The sequence below is a fragment of the Myotis nattereri genome, assembly GCF_964212035.1.
Source record: "Myotis nattereri genome assembly, chromosome: 3".
Classification (NCBI taxonomy): domain Eukaryota; kingdom Metazoa; phylum Chordata; class Mammalia; order Chiroptera; family Vespertilionidae; genus Myotis; species Myotis nattereri.
In genome coordinates, this window is record NC_138077.1 from 80,534,794 (window position 1) to 80,552,476 (window position 17,683).

The 17,683-nt window shown below is 36.4% G+C and overlaps 1 protein-coding gene across 1 annotated transcript in view; it reads right to left on the reverse strand.

The window, feature by feature from the left end:
* ABI3BP (ABI family member 3 binding protein) overlaps positions 1–17,683 on the reverse strand; it is a gene marked incomplete at its 5' end in the record, with an annotated part of 259,565 nt that overhangs the window by 74,193 nt on the left and 167,689 nt on the right. Inside the window, 11 exons of the mRNA XM_081086424.1 lie at positions 2,544–2,591; positions 3,059–3,130; positions 3,831–3,887; positions 4,777–4,851; positions 9,402–9,458; positions 11,150–11,233; positions 12,011–12,070; positions 12,745–12,828; positions 13,902–13,961; positions 15,231–15,314; positions 16,115–16,174. Coding sequence (XP_080942550.1) covers positions 2,544–2,591; positions 3,059–3,130; positions 3,831–3,887; positions 4,777–4,851; positions 9,402–9,458; positions 11,150–11,233; positions 12,011–12,070; positions 12,745–12,828; positions 13,902–13,961; positions 15,231–15,314; positions 16,115–16,174 — 741 coding nt within the window. The remainder of the gene's footprint in view (positions 1–2,543; positions 2,592–3,058; positions 3,131–3,830; positions 3,888–4,776; positions 4,852–9,401; positions 9,459–11,149; positions 11,234–12,010; positions 12,071–12,744; positions 12,829–13,901; positions 13,962–15,230; positions 15,315–16,114; positions 16,175–17,683) is intronic.

Consider the following 17,683-nt stretch of genomic DNA (forward strand, 5'->3'; position numbering starts at 1 on the left):
ATTACAAAGGGTATTACATATGTGTCCATTTTATCCCCCCGCCCTAGACAGTCCCCCAGCCTCCCCTATCCCCCAGTGTCTTATGTCCATTGGTTATGCTTATACGCATGCATACAAGTCCTTTAGATGATCTCTTACCCCCCTCCCTCCTGCCCCCCAACCCTCCCGGCCTTCCTACTGCAGTTTGACAATCTGTTTGAGGCAGCTCTGCCTCTGAATCTATTATTGTTCAAAAGTTTATAATGGTCTCTATTATCCATGAATGAGTGAGATCATGTGGTATTTTTCCTTCATTGACTGGCTTATTTCACTTAGCATAATGCTCTCCAGTTCCATCCATGACGTTGCAAATGGTAAGAGTTCCTTCCTTTTTAGAGCAGCATAGTATTCCATCGTGTAGATGTACCACAGTTTTCTAATCCATTCATCTACTGATGGGCACTTAGGCTGTTTCCAGATCTTAGCTATGGTGAATTGTGCTGCTATGAACATAGGGGTGCATATATCTTTTCTGATTGGTGTTTCTGGTTTCTTGGGATATATTCCTAGAAGTGGGATCACAGGGTCAAATGGGAGTTCCATTTTCAGTTTTTTAAGGAAACTCCATACTGTCTTCCATAGTGGCTGCACCAGTCTGCATTCCCACCAGCAGAAAGGCACAGAATTTTTAAAGAGCCCTTCCAATTCTAAGATTCTCTGATTCTAGAGTTTCTTTCAGCTTTACGATTTCCCGACTCCCAACTTCCTTGCTTGCTGAGGTTCCTGACAGGCTATTTGCTTCCTCCACGGAATAGGAAAAATAGTTTGCAGGTAAAGGCATATCATGAGGCAATGCCACAAAAATGATTCAGAAAGAGATAAGAATCACTAATAGTATTTACATTTAAACATTTCAATAATTTAATTATTACAGCTCTTAAAAACAATAAACTTCAAAAAGCTTGAGCTAACTGACACAGGTTCAATATTTCATAGGATGTTTCTGTGAACAATGAGTGAAATAAATAGCTCTCTCTTCGGAAATAGAGCCATATAAAAAGTCCGATGGCAATCAAAACACAAGATTGGACTTATGTGTAATAAACTCCTATTCCAAGAGAGTCTATAAATATTGAGAGGGCTTTTCCTTATGATCAGAAGCATATTTAGTTATCGATGTTAATGACTTGTTTTCCTTAATTCCCAACTCCCCCATCAAGTAAACCTTTTATGATTTTTCAAAGTCACTGGTTTGATTTCAGTTTCTCTTATTTGCATGCAGTGGAACGGTCAAACCACTGCAGGAAGGAGTGGAAAGAAGTAAAGGATCGGATAATGACAAGGTGACAGGCAGTAATACCTTTTATCTGGATTGTGTGGTGAAACTTGTTTCTGTTAATACATGACCACAGAACTTGTCAAACTAGTCAAGATGATTAAGTACTTAAAATTAGGATATCTATTTATATTTCAATGGAATAGAAGTGGTCTTCCCCAGAAACATTACTACTTCCCATGTTAAACACTTGCACAGCAGCTGAAAGGTGTTTTTCAGCCATACCGTAAAGATTATTCACAACATGTGACGGCTACAAGTGATGGACAGATGAGAAGAGGGGCAGTGACAACTGTGAGCTGAGTGGTGAAGGTGGGGCTTCCAACGTCAAGCAGTGCCCTTGTTACCTTTCCATTCTTCCATTCTGCAAACACTCACCTTCTACATCAAGTACAAAATAATGTATTTACCCGGTCCAGTCTGAGGCTCACTTGGGCTGAGTAGGATTACAGTTTGGGAAGGCGGAGTTGATGCCTCTATGCTCATTAAAGGAGAATAACTGAGGTTACCATGGTGCTTTGCACACCTTAAGTACAGACGACAGAAATGATGGTAACAAGTAGACTTTTTTTTTTTTTTTTTTTTTTAAAGAAACTGCAACTCTGCAGCAAAAATAGCATTCCTCTTTCTTCATAATGCCTTAGTTAAAAAAAAATGCTTGGAGATGACAGGTTATAAAAATATGTTCAAAGTAAGTAATGTCCTTATTTTTAAAATTTTCCCTTCACCCTAGTACCTCCTCAACAATGATAGAAAGATATATTCCATAGTAACCATAAAGGGAAAAACAAAGTAATAAAAAAAGTGATAAATAAAGCTAAGCCAATTCAAGAAGCATTGACTTTCACTTAAATAACAGAGAAAACATCAAACATGCAAATGAACATGATGGAATGAGTGTTAACGGAAAATGTGTTGTCAGGGTAGAAAGTATGAATGGATCGTTATACAAAATACATTATCTGAAATATTCAACACAACATCAAGCTGGCAGAATATGCAATGTTAGGGAAAAGATGCTTTAGATTTGATAGTTTCACTGACTTAAAGTAGGGACAGAGACCAGGTCTCGATACAAAACTGAGTGAACAAAGAGACTTCTTGGACAATGGTTATAAATAGAAAAATCTAGAAATGATGTTGCAACATGAATGCACAATGAGAGAGAACCTGAGGTTCTCAGATGATGGTGGCAATGAGGACAAAAGCTGCTTAGGTATGTCATTACCTAACGCGGTCTCGGGTGGTTCAGACACATTTGTAATAGATTCCACAACTGTATCAAAAAAAGGAGAACAATTTTAAAAATTGTCAGATGTCCAGCTATAGTCAAGTATTTTTCTTTAATATCAACACATCTCATTCTCTTAAGATTTTGCATCGTATTTTTACAGATAGGACAATGAATTTAGACAAGAAAAAACAGAACCAAGAGTGGAAATTCTATCCTATAAAACTAACCCTAACTAACCCAATTAATATTTATGTTTTAACTGTTATTAACTGGTTATCAGTTGTTATTATGCCTCAATATTTAGATACTGCAGAGAAACTGAAATCTATTTCTGTATTCAGAGAGCCTATTATCATGTTAAGAATCCAAGAAGTTGGAAGCTATAGCTCTTCAAATCTATTCAGTTGAAGAACAAGTATAGCAGCTTGACTTCCATGTTCCATGGACATAATATACGTGACCTAAATATTGTTTAATTAAACGAATCAAAGCATGAAAACCTTTACCACCTTCAGTCTTTGGCTCCTCTGGCCTGAGTGGTGCTTTGGAAGTGGGATCTACATAATCTGTCTCGGCTGATGCTAGGGAGGAAACGGAATGTCTGGTTAGTGGTGGGCAGCCCATAGTACTCTGTAATGGAATATTGCTTAATGTGAAAACAAGGATTACTAGATACAGCTGTGAGAATAACATTTAGGTGATTAAGAAGATGACTACAATTTAAGATGGCAGAATGAAATCAGGAAATAAAGGCAATGTGGGAAAACACACACACATCACACACACACCACACATACACCACACACCACACACCACACACACACACACACACACACACACACACACACACACACTACAGCAGTTTCTACCTGGAGCAAAGCAGCTTGTTTCACTTCCTTACATTTTTTAAAAGAATTCTAGTGAAAAAAAGACATAGAATGAGTCCTTGGGAAGCATGAGGATGAATACTACAAGTGATATTAAAATGAAAAATAGCATATTGTGCATATTTATATTGAAAAAGTGATAAGGACATAAAAATGTAAAATTTACATTCCGACTGAGAGAATTAAACAAGGAAATTGTGAAACTTGCATAGTAGTAGAGCAGACAGCACAATATTCTCTATATAATGTTTGACTTTCAAGACTCACTGGATGAGCACGGACAAGATGCGAGGAGCTATGAAATGTCACAAAGCATTAGGGCATTCAAAGAGGACTTCCACAATGAGATGGAGAAAGCACATATACCTGACTTCCAATTAGGAAACATTTTTACCTCTAGCTCCCTCTGATGACTCAGTGCTAAATGTAACATATTCCAGGCCTTCAGAAACTAGTAAAAAACAACACAGGATGATACAATTGATCACTATGGGTTGTTGTGAACATTGAATGGATGAATGCAAACTATTTAGAAAAGTGCCTTGTACCTATAACTGCTCCATGCTAGCCGATATGATAATACGTTATTACTAAAACCAAAAGAAGCTCTGATAACTGAACTGAACTCACAATTATATAAATGTAGGTTACCAGTAACAACCATACCTTGTGCTGCCAACATGTGTACTCAAATGCCATTAGCTAATTAAAAGATGCACAAAGGAGATGAATAAGATTACTATCCTATGCTATAAAAAATAAGATCCAATGTTTCAAGATAAATGTTAGGGTGTAACAACAGCATTGCTAAGGATGTTTTAAAAATTTAGTTTTCACTTTTGAAGGCAATAAGTTCAGGTTTATATTGTATAAGTAAAGTTTTTTATCTTTTCTGAAGGGAGAACTTTCTCCTTCCTCGATGGTCACAGTTGAACTAGCATTCTTCTCACGTGGCAGAACAGAATCAAGCTTACTGCTAAACTGCACCACGAATTCACAGCTGTTCGTGAAAACCAAGGGTAGAGAATAAAATCAGTTCTTTTAAGTGGTTTTGTGTATTACTTAACCAGATCCATGATTATTATCGAAAATGAAACAGAGCAAACAGTGAAATAAAGGTAAGTTTTTCTACACTGTTGAGTAACATAGCATAAACATGATGCATTACCAAGTTAACACTAATATACAATCATGGAAAGAGCATCATACAATATGTAGAGAGAGTTGTTAAATGTGCATTCTTTTGTGGGTTTTTTTTTTTTCATATTTGGAAATACAACCCTTGAAGTTTATCCCTTGAAGCTCACAGTATATCCAGATAAATAAAACAATCTATTTACCAGGTTGACTTTGTGTCATTTCTAGGCTTCGTGATGTCACTGGTCTCAAAATTAGAGTTTGAAGATCAGTAGGAGCTGAAAGAAGAGGATCTAAGTTGTCAATTATGTATAATTTATTTCATAGGTTTTAGACAAGGGTAGCAATGAACTGAAATGCATAGACCCTCAAAATAGCAGGATGATGGAGAGCTCATGCAGACTATGCATTATTTAAAGCAGAAACTGGCAAACTATGGACCTCCTCTGCTTGGCCTGTGAGCTGAGAATGTTTTGTACATTGTTAAAGGATGGAAAATATTTAAAAGAACAGTAATATTTCATAACATGTAAAAGTGGTATGAAATTCAAATGAAGTTTTATGGGAACAAAGACACATCCACAAACTAAGATAATTCAAGGCATATTTACATATCATTTACATATTGGCTTTGGTTGCCTTCAGGCTAAATTGCAGAATTGAGTAGTTGTGTCAGAGACTGAATGGCCTGCAAAGTCTAAAATACTCACTAATTCTTCACATAAGAATTTTTGCTAACCCCTGACCTAAAGCATCCTTCTAGAAAAAGCAAGAGCCTATTTGAAAAAATCAGGTTATCGTTAATTATTGCATCTGAATCTGAATTCCCACAAGGGCTTTTAAGAGCTTCCTACAGCTGATTTCATAACAGTATCATTAACATAATGCTCAGAGTCACCTAACAGTGTTTTGTTTGACTGCCCTTTTCGGTACCTTCAGTAGGGGGTGAGACTTTTTGTTTTATTTTTGCCTTTCCCTCCCTTTCATCTACTAATTCAAATCCTAAAGTTATTTCAAAGTCCAACTATTTTTTTAACATAGATCCTTGACTCCTTTAAATATTTTCTCTGCATATTTTTACCACCCAATTAAACAAGTTGCTTTTGTATAAGCAAATTGTCTTATATCTAAAAAAACTCAAGAACAGGTTTTTTTCCATAATTATATTATCATCTGTTCAAAAAGTAAAACACACTCTTATTTTGATCTCCATCTCTGTTCAGCTCCCCACCCCACCCCACTCAACTGCTAATATGGTGCTGAGAGCATATAGACCAAGGAAATGTTTGTTTACATAAACCAAAGAAGCAGCACTTTTTAAAAAGAGATGAATGAAATGAAATAGTAAGAAAATTGAATAAGATACATCCTTTGTCAGAGACAATCCTTATGCAGGGCACATGACGAATTTGGCTACCACATAGGTCTCCCAACCATGAGCCTTCTGGTCAACCCTGTAGTCATAGACATGCTAACCATTATTTTCACCTTCTTATTTAGAAGGCATAGAGGTGAGAAGTGCAAGTTAGCAAGACACCTATTTGTCACTCCTGGGGCCCGACTGCAATGGGCTGGAAGGACTCTTAAACCAGAAACCATAGATTTTCTTGTTTTTAATGGAGAAGCTTCAGGAAGATGCAAGTTTGAGAGGAGGATTTCCCGCCCTCCCCCCCCCGCCCCCACTGTTTTAAAATTAAAGAAAGAAGATCTTGGTTACTATAGTGTTTGAAGGTCTAGAAACAACCACCAACATCAGACATAGGACCTGTGTTTTCTAAAACATATGAGACAGTTTCTTGAGTTGATTTCCAAAGTGTGAAAAAATTTATTATACTAACATAATTTGTTCCTTATCATCACTGAAGGTCCTTTAGAGTCCAATTTAATACATAAAATTTATTGATTAAAGGAATAAATATTAATATGCATAATTAGATACTCAGAGAAATTTCTACTTAGATTAAGAACAATGCTATACTGTGGTGGAAAATAATGAATAGCCAAATTCATCAAAGGTTGCAGAGCCTGTAACATATTTATTAGAATTGGCACTTCCAGGAGGCAACATTTTTTGATAATTTAATACAATAAGGGATCCTCATTCCTTAAAATAGGAAAAGAGTAATGAGAATATCAAACAGACCTTCTAGAAAGTAAAGTTGCTCAGAGAAAGTTCACGTTACTTAGATGACATTGTTTTATAGATTTAAATACCAAATAGAAGGAGAGCAATTTGATCTTCAGACTCTTCACACTGAATCATATAATAAAATTTTAAAGGGGGTTTCATACCAGATAGATTTCCTCAACTGGATCCAAGGACATTTGTTAAAAACAATAGGTAACACTAGAATTAAGAATCCTGACTACTTATATGATGAAGTATGAAATGGAATGACAATCAATAGTAGCCTAAGAAAGCAAGAGCAACTCTGGCTGTGACAGTGATGGAATGGGTTTTAATGAGCAAGAATATGTTTAATGAGGTCATAAAAATTGTTACCTAATGTTCCTGGAGCCTCAGAACTATGAATAACATGTTCAAAGCCTGTAGTGGGAACTAATCAAAAGCAACAACATGAAAATGAGAAAGTTTAAACACACATAGAAAGTCTTAATTTTTCCTTCAAAACATTAGTTTCAAATGACAAACAATTTTTTTAAACCTTTGAATGGACAAGAAGTAAATAGTTTCTTTTTGAAGTTTTGGTCAAACTGTAGCTAGGAATAATTCATTGCAGAAAGTAGTCACAACTCTTCAACTCAGTTAAACATCTTATTATGGTCAACATGAGGTTTTCCAAGGTGCTTGATTTTCTGACTCTTAATTAATATGAAAGCTTGCTTTGGAAAATCTGTTTGGGATGTGGAAGATGAGATCATTGTGGTGTTTTAGGAACTGAAGGGAGAAATTTTGGATTACTCTAGTGAAGGTGGTTTTGGAAATAAGGCTCTTGATTTTCTAAAATATGTTATATTTCCTTGAAATTTAAGTTATATAACTATTAAGATTAAAATATTTTCTCTATTTTTTAAATTTCTTTTAATTACTAAAGAATCTTGAGAGATAAAATACATAAAATTAAGTCAAGGAGTGAAGAGTCTTAACTTCGAAAAAAGGTAAGGACTATAGTCAAGCTGTAGGTTGTGTGGTCTTAAATTCACACCAAGAAATTTAAATATGCCAAGGAATCCATGGCACTATACTAATTGTTATGTTTAGTTTAGTCTAGAGAAGATACAGACGTTACCCACTGCATTTGAAACTTAGCTTTATATGTGAGAGCTGTTTAGACAAAAGTACATGAAAAAAATTCAAATAACACAAACATTCTAATCTGGTCCATGGATAGCTTTTAAAAATAGGTAACTTCTTTTAAGAGTCTGCAATACTTTTTTTTTGTTAATCCTTGCCCAAGGATATCTTTCCATTAACTTTTAGGGAGAGTGGAAGAGAGAGGGAAAGACAGAGAGAAGCATAGATATGAAACACATCAGTCGATTGCCTCCAGCATGAGCCCTGACCAGGGCCTGGGCCAGGGAGAAGCCTGCAACTGAGGTACATGCTCTTGACTGGAATCAAACCTTGGACCCTTTGGTCCACAGGCCTACACACTATCCACTGAGCAAACCCAGCTAGGGTGAATCTGCAATATTTTTAAGAAGAAGAAAAATAAAGCCAAAGGACAGTAGAGAATGACAAGACAGTCCTTTGAAGCTGATGACAATTTGATTATGATGATGATTGAATAGGTTGACAATGGGCAGAAAAGTTGATAAGAAACACAGAATATCATTACGTAATGTAAGAGTAACAGGTTGAAGGACTGTGGGAAGAACTGGCCAAAAATAATAGAATAAGCTGAAGAAATTTTAAAAATTCTTTTGATGACTAATTTCAGAGGTCAATTTTTAAACTTCAGAACTGAGAAAAGAGACACTTGTTCTTTGCACGTTTGACCAAATGGCCAAGTACCCATTAATCTCCTTAGATATAGCATTGTACTCCACTAAATACTATGGTTAACAAGATGTTTGATTATACGACTCTTGCTAATATGGAAAACTCTCCTGGACAAGATTTTTGCACATTTGTATAATATATACTTTTCTAACTCTACTGGGAAAAGCCTTTATCAGTCTACTTTCCCTCTGTACAAGTTGACATAAGTGCCTATTATTTTTGTCTAGTATTTAAATAACCACAGTACAATTATGAGTTCATATGTTTGAAAACATAAGGATCAATGCATACTAAATGGACTGTGCTCATCAAAATTTTAAAGTGGTCCTTGATTCAATAAGTTAAGAAACATTTTTAAACCTTGTCAGAAGAGTCAGTCTACTCTGTCATATAAGCTTGTCATTTAAACTTTCAAGACTTAGCACATTTAAAATCTTAACAATTAACTAAAAATATTATTCATTGAAATAATACATCCACCAGTATAATCACAGAGACACTAATACAATAAAATATAATAAAAAATAATATGAGCAAAGAAATATGGTATTTCCAGAATTGATGTGACATAAGCAGTGTAAGTAAGGAATGGATGGAAATTCATGCTTGAAAGAGAAATGCACATGATCATGTGACACAATGTTGAGAAGTTACATGGCAGTTTGATGTCCTGAAATTAGTTTATGCACAGTTCTCATAAATCCAACAGATAGCTTGACATAGAGTTTAGCATAATTTCAAGATGAAGACTAATGGATTAACAACAGTTGTTGAGATGGTTTTAAGATGAAGGAGAACCTGTTACTACAATGGTATGACAATGAGTAGGAAAAGCACTATTTGAAGGACACACATTCTCATTACCTACGATTTCTGGAGCTTCAGTTCTAGGAGTACCAGGCTCAAGATCTGTAATAGGAACTAATCAAAAAGCAATGAAATAAACACTTGTGAAAGTCAGCAAATTAAATATTACACATATAATACTGCTTTAAGAGGTGTACAGCAGTTTTAAATGTTTTTCTAAAATTAAATACTTGTTATTTAAAGGCTCAGCCATCCTATAGCCAGGTAAATGTTCTTTAATGAGATAGTCAGTCATAGCCTAACACAAATCTAACAAGTATCTCAATAAAGTCAACATGATACTTGTAAGTACCTAATTCTAACTATTGCTCTTGGAAACTTGTTTAAACATTTTATTAAATACTGGATGCCTGGTGCACGGATTCGTGCACTGGTGGGGTCCCTTGGCCTGGCCTGTGCCCTCTCACAATCTGGGACCCCTCGAATGCTGATTTTGGCCCGATCTGGGCAGGCCAGGCTGAGGGACCCCACTGGTGCACGAATCTGTGCACCGGGCCTCTAGTATGCATATAAGATCTTTGGTTACTCTCTTCCCGCCCTCCCCCTCTCCCCTTTCCTCTGAGATTTATCAGTCTATTCCATGTTTCCATGCCTGTGTGTTGAGCATCTGCCCCCTGGTGGTCAGTGAGTTGAGTGTCTGCCCCCTGATGGTTGAATGGTCAAATGGTTGAATGGTTGCTTAGGTTTTTATATATATAGATATATTTAGGTAACTATTCTGGCACTTGTTGGTATATCTGTGGAAGCTTTAGGAAAATAGCATGTTTAAAGAATCATATAATAAATAGCGTTTATGTTTGAAAGAAGAATAAAGAATAAAGCAAAGTGAACCATGTTCATCTCATTGAAAACTCAAATTTGGAAATAGGCTCAAACTTAGTTTAGGCACCCAACAAATCAGGATAAGGCACATTCACTCAGTGTGTGGTGCCCAATAGAGCACATCTCTGATCACAAAAATGTGGTATCCTATGATACTTGTAGGGTCAGATTCAAACTTCTGAGTCATAACTTCAAGGATTTTTCTTTTACTACTCTTGTGGGCCCTTCCAAACACAGCACTATCATCACCATTTAGAAGCAGGGCCCCCTTTTCCCAGAAGCCCATGCCTCTGGTTGGCCTCTGTACCCCCTTTATTCTGCCTGTTCATTTTCATGATTTTAAGACCCAACTTGCTTCTAACTCCTTACTTCTGTCCTTCACAGACTTCTCTCTTTCTCTGCAGATATTCACAGCCCCTGCAGAAAGATCAAGCTAGATTTGCGCAGACACACTGCCTTGGTTCAATCTCTGAATGTTTCATATTGGGGTAGGTTTTGACTTTGACTATACCACGGATGAGAAGTAAAAACAAGCTGCCTACTTTTGTGATATCCTCACAGCTGTTGATGTGACTCTAGAGGGATGAAAGGCACTTAATGTTTGGTTCTTCAATTAAAAATGCTTGGTTCTATGTAAAATATTTTGTCTTTAATAGAAGAATATAATGTAATAAGGAAAAGTAAATAAAATATCTATTAAAAGAGAAGATACTTATGCAGGAAGAACAAGGAATTCAGCTGCCACACAGGCCTCCCCCAGCCATGATTTCCTTTGCTAACTCGACAGTGGCAGCAGCAGCAGGTCATCTTGTGCCTTCACCCACAGAAGGCTCACCTGGGCTACCACGCCCACCCATGGACATCAACCCCAGGCTCCCCAAAGCTGCTGGGGCTCAGTCCCTTAGCCAGAAACCCACATTTACCCAATTTGGTTTGAGGTGCCTCAGTAGTTGGTGTGGTTTTAGGTTTAGGACGTGGACGGCGGGTCCGTTTTGATGGCTTAGGAGCTGAAGAAAGAAAACCTTCAGTTACTAAGGAGTCTGTAGTTCGGAAGTTATGGATAGCATGATGTGTGGCTCTCAATTTCCTAAAACTTATTAGATTTTCTTACGCTTTAGGAAAGGTGTCTTTTTAACTTTTTAATTTAAAATTTTCACCCTTATTATAATAATAGTATTTATTCTTTTAAAATTGGAAATTCATTGGAAATAAGTCATATATAAAATTAAGTTATTAACTCAAGAAGTGAAGAATCATTTTTATGACTCTTCTGCTGAATAAAAAGGTAAGAATCACTGCTAAAATATTATTGTGGTGGTGATACCCAAATACAAACTTTGACATTTTACTAAATAAGACCAGTAATCACTAAAATGTCTATCAAAGAACAAATATCACATAGTTTTTTAAAAAAGTAGATCTTTAGATCCACAAAGAAACTCCTAGACACCATAATAGTTGTTAGATTCAAAATAATTGCTTTTAAACCACCTTTAACAAAACATTGGTGAAAAAAACACATAAAATTATAAAACAATTTCAGATGGTTATATGCATAACAGATGACTTGAGTTAGGTTCATGCATGGCTCTCTGAGAAACAAGGTATAACTTGTTTTAAGAATCAAAATCTTCAATACTTTTATGATGAAGAATATAAAAGAGTGACAAGAAAGAATGCCAATGCAGCTTTACGAAACAAAAGAACCTGTAGCTACCACGTTGTTGGAATGAGTCTGACAATGGGAAGGAAAGCATTTAGGGAGGATCACAATGTGTTATTACCTTGTGTTGTCACCCAAGTCTCAGTGCTGAACGTTACTGGTTCAAAGTCTGCAGTAGAAACTGACCAAAAGTAAACCAAGTAATTGTCTTAAATGAAAGAAAAATGCAACATTTGATTCAAAATGAATCTTACTAGTATCATATAGTTTCTAGAGCTATATAGCATCTTCTAAAAACTTAAATATTTTTGTTAAATTTGGTTATATCAAGTCAAGTACTTATTTTCTTATTCCCCCTTCTTTGATTATCTAACTAATAAGCCAAAGTGGGATGTGTGGGTACTGCTAAGAACTTATCTTTGGAAAGACACTGAGGCCTCCTCATGACGAATCAAATAGTGCATCCCTCTATTCTAAGCAAAGAAAGAGCATGCCTTCATGTGCAAAGAAGAGTTTTCTGTCTACTGAGTCAAATTTCAACGGCTTCATCAGGTGCCTTAGGAACACCACCATGAAAGTCCATGGGCCGATCTAGATCCAGAAAAATCTTTGACTACCACCCTGAAGTCAGGCATCCTCTATACTAGTATTGTGGTTAGACTTTTTCTTTTGTTTAGTCTCTATTTTTACCCACTCTTTCTGATTTTATTCCTCCCCATCTTCCTACTCATCCACGTATTATGGTGATTTCAAGGCTCTACTCTCTCTTAATCTACCTTTCCCTGCTCCAAATATTACTCCTGAGATCCTGCTCAATTAGGCTGTTGGGACTCTAAACCCAGAATACGTGTTTACCTGGTTTGGACTCAGGTGTTTTAGGACCTGGTGTGGTTTTTGGTCTGGGACATGGACGACCCTTCCGCTGTGGTGGTTTGGAAACTGAAGGAAGAAATTCTTGGGTTACTACATAACTACATTATCTATGGTTCTGGATGCTATTAGAGGTCAAAACGTGGCTCTAGATTTTCCACAACTTGTTAGATATTTGCCTTTTTACTTTGAGATTTTTGTCATATATACCCCTCTTATATCTTCTTTCATCATAGAAGATTATTTGAAAACAAAAATACTTTTAAATTAAATAAGTAAAGATTAGTAATTATAATCAAAGTCTCATAAGACAGCTTGATTGGGCAACAAAAAGGTTAAGAGCTGTCCCTAAATTTTAATGGATAATAAAGGTCATAGTAAGTCTGAGATTTATAACTTAATCTTTCAATTTGGGGCACATGTTTACATAACTATTAAAATAAGGACATAGTATTCCCTAAATTGAAACAAAAATACTAAATTCTATGCAAATAGAAAAAAAAGTTAGAAATGTAGATATACAATACTGGCTCCTCTTAGCCCTATGATGGCTGTTAATGGCTTTCTCTATCTAGACTAGAGGTAGGGAGCCATGATATGTTTGAAAATCATTTTTACTATAAACATTACTTAAATAAAACAGACTGACATGACACAACTTCAAGTAGGTTACATGGCAAATAAATGTTCTAATGTGGTCATGTATGACTGGTTCTATTAAAAACAATAGGTACTTTGTTTTAACAGTTTTCATAAATTTGCTTAACCTCTTCATCCTTCTAGAAAGACTTACGGACACAGACAAACAGTATGGTGATTCCCAGAAGGAGGGAGATGGGTAGGGGCAGGTAAAAGAGGGTAAGGAGGGATAAATAGTGATGGAAGGAGACCTGATTTGGGGTGGTATACACACAGTACAATGTACAGAAAGTGTAGTGTAGAATTGTATACTCAAACCCTATATAATTTTATTAACCAATTTCACCCCAATAAATTCAATTAAAAACAGTTTTCATAATTTCAAGAAGAGAATATAGATGAATGACCATGAAGGATGACACTATTATCACATGAAGCAAGATGAAACTCTGGATTTTACAGTAATCAGGAAAAGTCTTATTGAAAGCACAGGGTATCATTACCAAATGTTGTTCCTGTGGCCTCTGGTCTAAAAGTGACAGGTTCCAGGACTGTAGCAGGAACTGACCAAAAAACACAGTTAACCAAAGAGATTTTAAAATATGTGAAAAATTAGAACATTCACATCCAAACAATCTTACTTGTATATACTACTTTTATAGAAACAAAAAAAAAATAACTGAGAAAAAGAGTAGATGTTTGTTCTTTGAAAATTTGGCCAAATTATATTCACAGCCAGATTTAGGATTAGCCTTTGAACTAGCTTAGTATCTTAAAGAAGTCAATATGAAATTCTCCTGGTTAAAGGAAACTCTACATGTATTTTTTAATATACACGCAGAAAAGAAACTGTCTATTAAAAAATCTGACCAACTTGTACTTCTATGGAAGCTGAACATGAATACTCACAATGTTTAAGTCAACAGGGATAAATAAGTAGTTTGTATGTTTGAAACAGATATAAAAATTAATCATTGAAGTGGACTATGTTGATCTTGCCAAGAACTCATCTATGGAAAGAATCTGAGTCCGCTGTCCAAATCATGGTACATAAGAGAGCAGAATAAAGATAGTCACTCAGTCTGTAATACTCAGCCAGATGGCCTAAGCCCAGAAAAAGAAAAAAAAAAAGTTGAGACAGTTGATGTCTCTGTATAAAGTCTAAGCTCCTGATTCAGGTCCTCAAAATCCTCTTTCAACTCTGTCTAGAATAAGGACCCTTCCAAAGGCAGGGTCAGCAACAGCCATGTTTTGATTATTTTGAAGTAGGAGAGTCTGCTTCAGGCAGACTGGCTCACCCGCAGGGCTGGCCCAAGCCCTACCCCACCTATATGTCCCATCCTTTTTTTGGTTCACGTTTCCCTCCATTCATTCAAATCCTGTAGTGGGTTCAAGGTCCAATTAACCTTGATCTTTTCTTTTGTAAGATCAATATTTAGTGCTTGTATCACGCAAACATATACTCAACTTTACTGTTTTAGAAGTAAAATAGGTCTCCTACAGCTGACAAATCACCCACGATTGCCAATATTAGTCCAGGTATATGAAAGGGGCCTACAATTTGTTTAGTTACTTGAACTGAATAAATTGGCTTGCTAAAGAGGTTTAAGATCTGAATAAAATTTGATAGTAAGAAATACACTAAATGCATATCAAAGAATATTTTCACATGTTGTCTCACATAGTCATATTCTCCTTGACACCTGGGAAGAGGAGACATTATTGACTCTGCCTCATGACCTCACACTTAGAGAAAGTAAGAGCTTGGCACTGCTTTGCATTCTCATTAGGCTACTAAGGCTCATCATTAAATCAAGGAGTCACACATTTACCAGGTTTGGTCTGAGGTACTTGAGGGCTCAGTGTAGTTTTAGGTCTGAGATGTGGACGATGGGGTCTTTTTGATGCTTTGGTAGCTGAAGAAAGAAAAGCCTTGTGTTACTCTAGGTCTGATGGCTTTTGGCATGAAGGGGAGGTTTTTCCAAAACCTGTTAGATTTCCTAAAGTTCCTGGAAATTGTCTATAGTTTAAAATTTTTACTAATTTTATAACAATGTGTCTTCTTATTGTCATTGAGGGAACTTTGGGGGCACCTCATCACTCATTCAAGTCATGAAAATTAGCACTTATAATCAGACAGCATTTTCTCACTGGGAAAAAATGAGTGCTCAACTATGACGCAAGAGGAGGGGAAGTTAGGGTCATACTAAGGAAGAGGCATGCAATTTAAAATTTCAGATTTGGGCAATTCCTTATTTGTCAAATTAGTAACAAAATACATCAGTACTTAAGGTACCAAGAAAGAAACAAAAATAACATGCAAATAGTTAAAAAAAATCTGGAAACTTGGATGCCCAAGGGAACATTGGAGTAGCTGTTATTGAAAATCAGCCTAGTTAAGAAATAGATCCACATTTGTTTTAAACTCAGCTTTAACACAGAACACGTTTCAGAGAAGCACAAGATAACATGACAGTTTCAAATGCACCACATGACAGGTTCATGATTTGGACTAAGGTCATGCCTGCTCTCGTAAAAACAACAGGAAACTTGTTTTTAAGAGGCTTCAGCATTCTTCAGATGAAGGAAGTGCTTGGATGGCAATGGAGGAGGATGGAGGCTGTCTCATGAAGAAGGAAAAACTGTTATGGGAATGGAGAATGAGTTGACTGTACGATGAATAGCAAAAGCACTAGGCGAATGGCAGAGTCATTACCTAATGTTGTCCCAGAGGTCTCAGTTGTAAAAGTAACGGGTCCGAGGTCTGTAATAGGAACTGAAGTAATAGAAATAAAAGAAGCTACATTACCTCAAGAGCTACATTACTGCAAAATGAATTTGCCAGTATCCTATCACCTTTAGAATAATTTTTAAAAAATTTCTGGATAAAGGTAGTAATGGACTGAATTATGTCTTCTTAAGATTCACATGGAGCCTTAACTCCCAATGTAACTGTATTTGGAGATGGGGCCTTTAAAGAAGCAATTAATGGTCATTGATGGGTGAGACCCCAACCCAATAGGACTAAAGTACTTATAAGAAGAGGGAGAGAGATGAAGAACTTTTGTGCAAGGACAAAGGGAGAGAAAAGACATAGCAAGATGGTGGTCATCTGCAAGCCAAGGGGAGAGACTTTAGGACAGGGGTGGGCAAACTTTTTGACTCGAGGGCCACAATGGGTTCTTAAACTGGACCGGAGGGCCGGAACAAAAGCATGGATGGAGTGTTTGTGTGAACTAATATAAATTCAAAGTAAACATCATTACATAAAAGGGTATGGTCTTTTTTTTTTTTAGTTTTATTCATTTCAAACGGGCCGGATCCGGCCCGCGGGCCATAGTTTGCCCACAGCTGCTTTAGGAGAAATCAAACCTGCTGACATCTTGATCTTAGAATTCTAGGCTGCAGAGTGGTAGGAAGTAGATTTCTGTTGTTTAAGCTGCCCAGTCTGTAGTATTTTGCTATGGTGCTTTAGCAAACTAATACAAAGAGAAATCACTTTCTTTGTCCTGATTTGGCCAAACTATAGTTCTCAACATTTTTATCTCATGAAATAGTCATCACTTTTGGTCACTGTTTAGCACCCGTTCACTCTCATAGAGGGGCAACTCAATTCAGTGTGGAAAGAAGAGATTTCTGATCCTCATGTGAACAATATCAGCCTCCTTCAACTTTCACGGTGTCATCCAAATGCAGAATCACCAACAAAAATACTCTGATAGAAGAAGCGAGATCTCCTCCCCCTCTGTTTGCCTCTACACATATCCTATTCTTTTCAACTTTGTTCACTTCACCTTTCCATTTGTGTAAATTCTGATGTGACATCAAGGTCCAAACTCTATTCCTACTCTACAGAAGCCCAAATGGATTTTCATTTCTTCAAGACTTTATATGATGCATCTAACACTTTATGTATCCAAGAAAAATCTTGAATTTGTACAAACACCCTGTCTTCTTCTCATTCTCTAGGCTTTTCATGCAGGAAAAGTTTTTCTGCTCAATTAGCCTGCAGACTGAGAAGTAAAACATGTCTCTAATACTCAGACTTTGAGGGAAGATTATGTCTCTTCCAAACATAAACTCCTTGCGAACCCTGAAGGAGGAAGGACTCTTCATGATTCCCTCTCTAGATGGTATCTGAGTTTACATTCTTGATCAGTGACTTTAAAACAAGGACTCTGCTTTTATCTGGTGTAGTTTCAAGTGCATCTGGACATGGAGTGGTCTTAAGTTTGTGTTGTGAATGACATGTCCATTGGATGTTTTGGGATGTGAAAAAATGTAA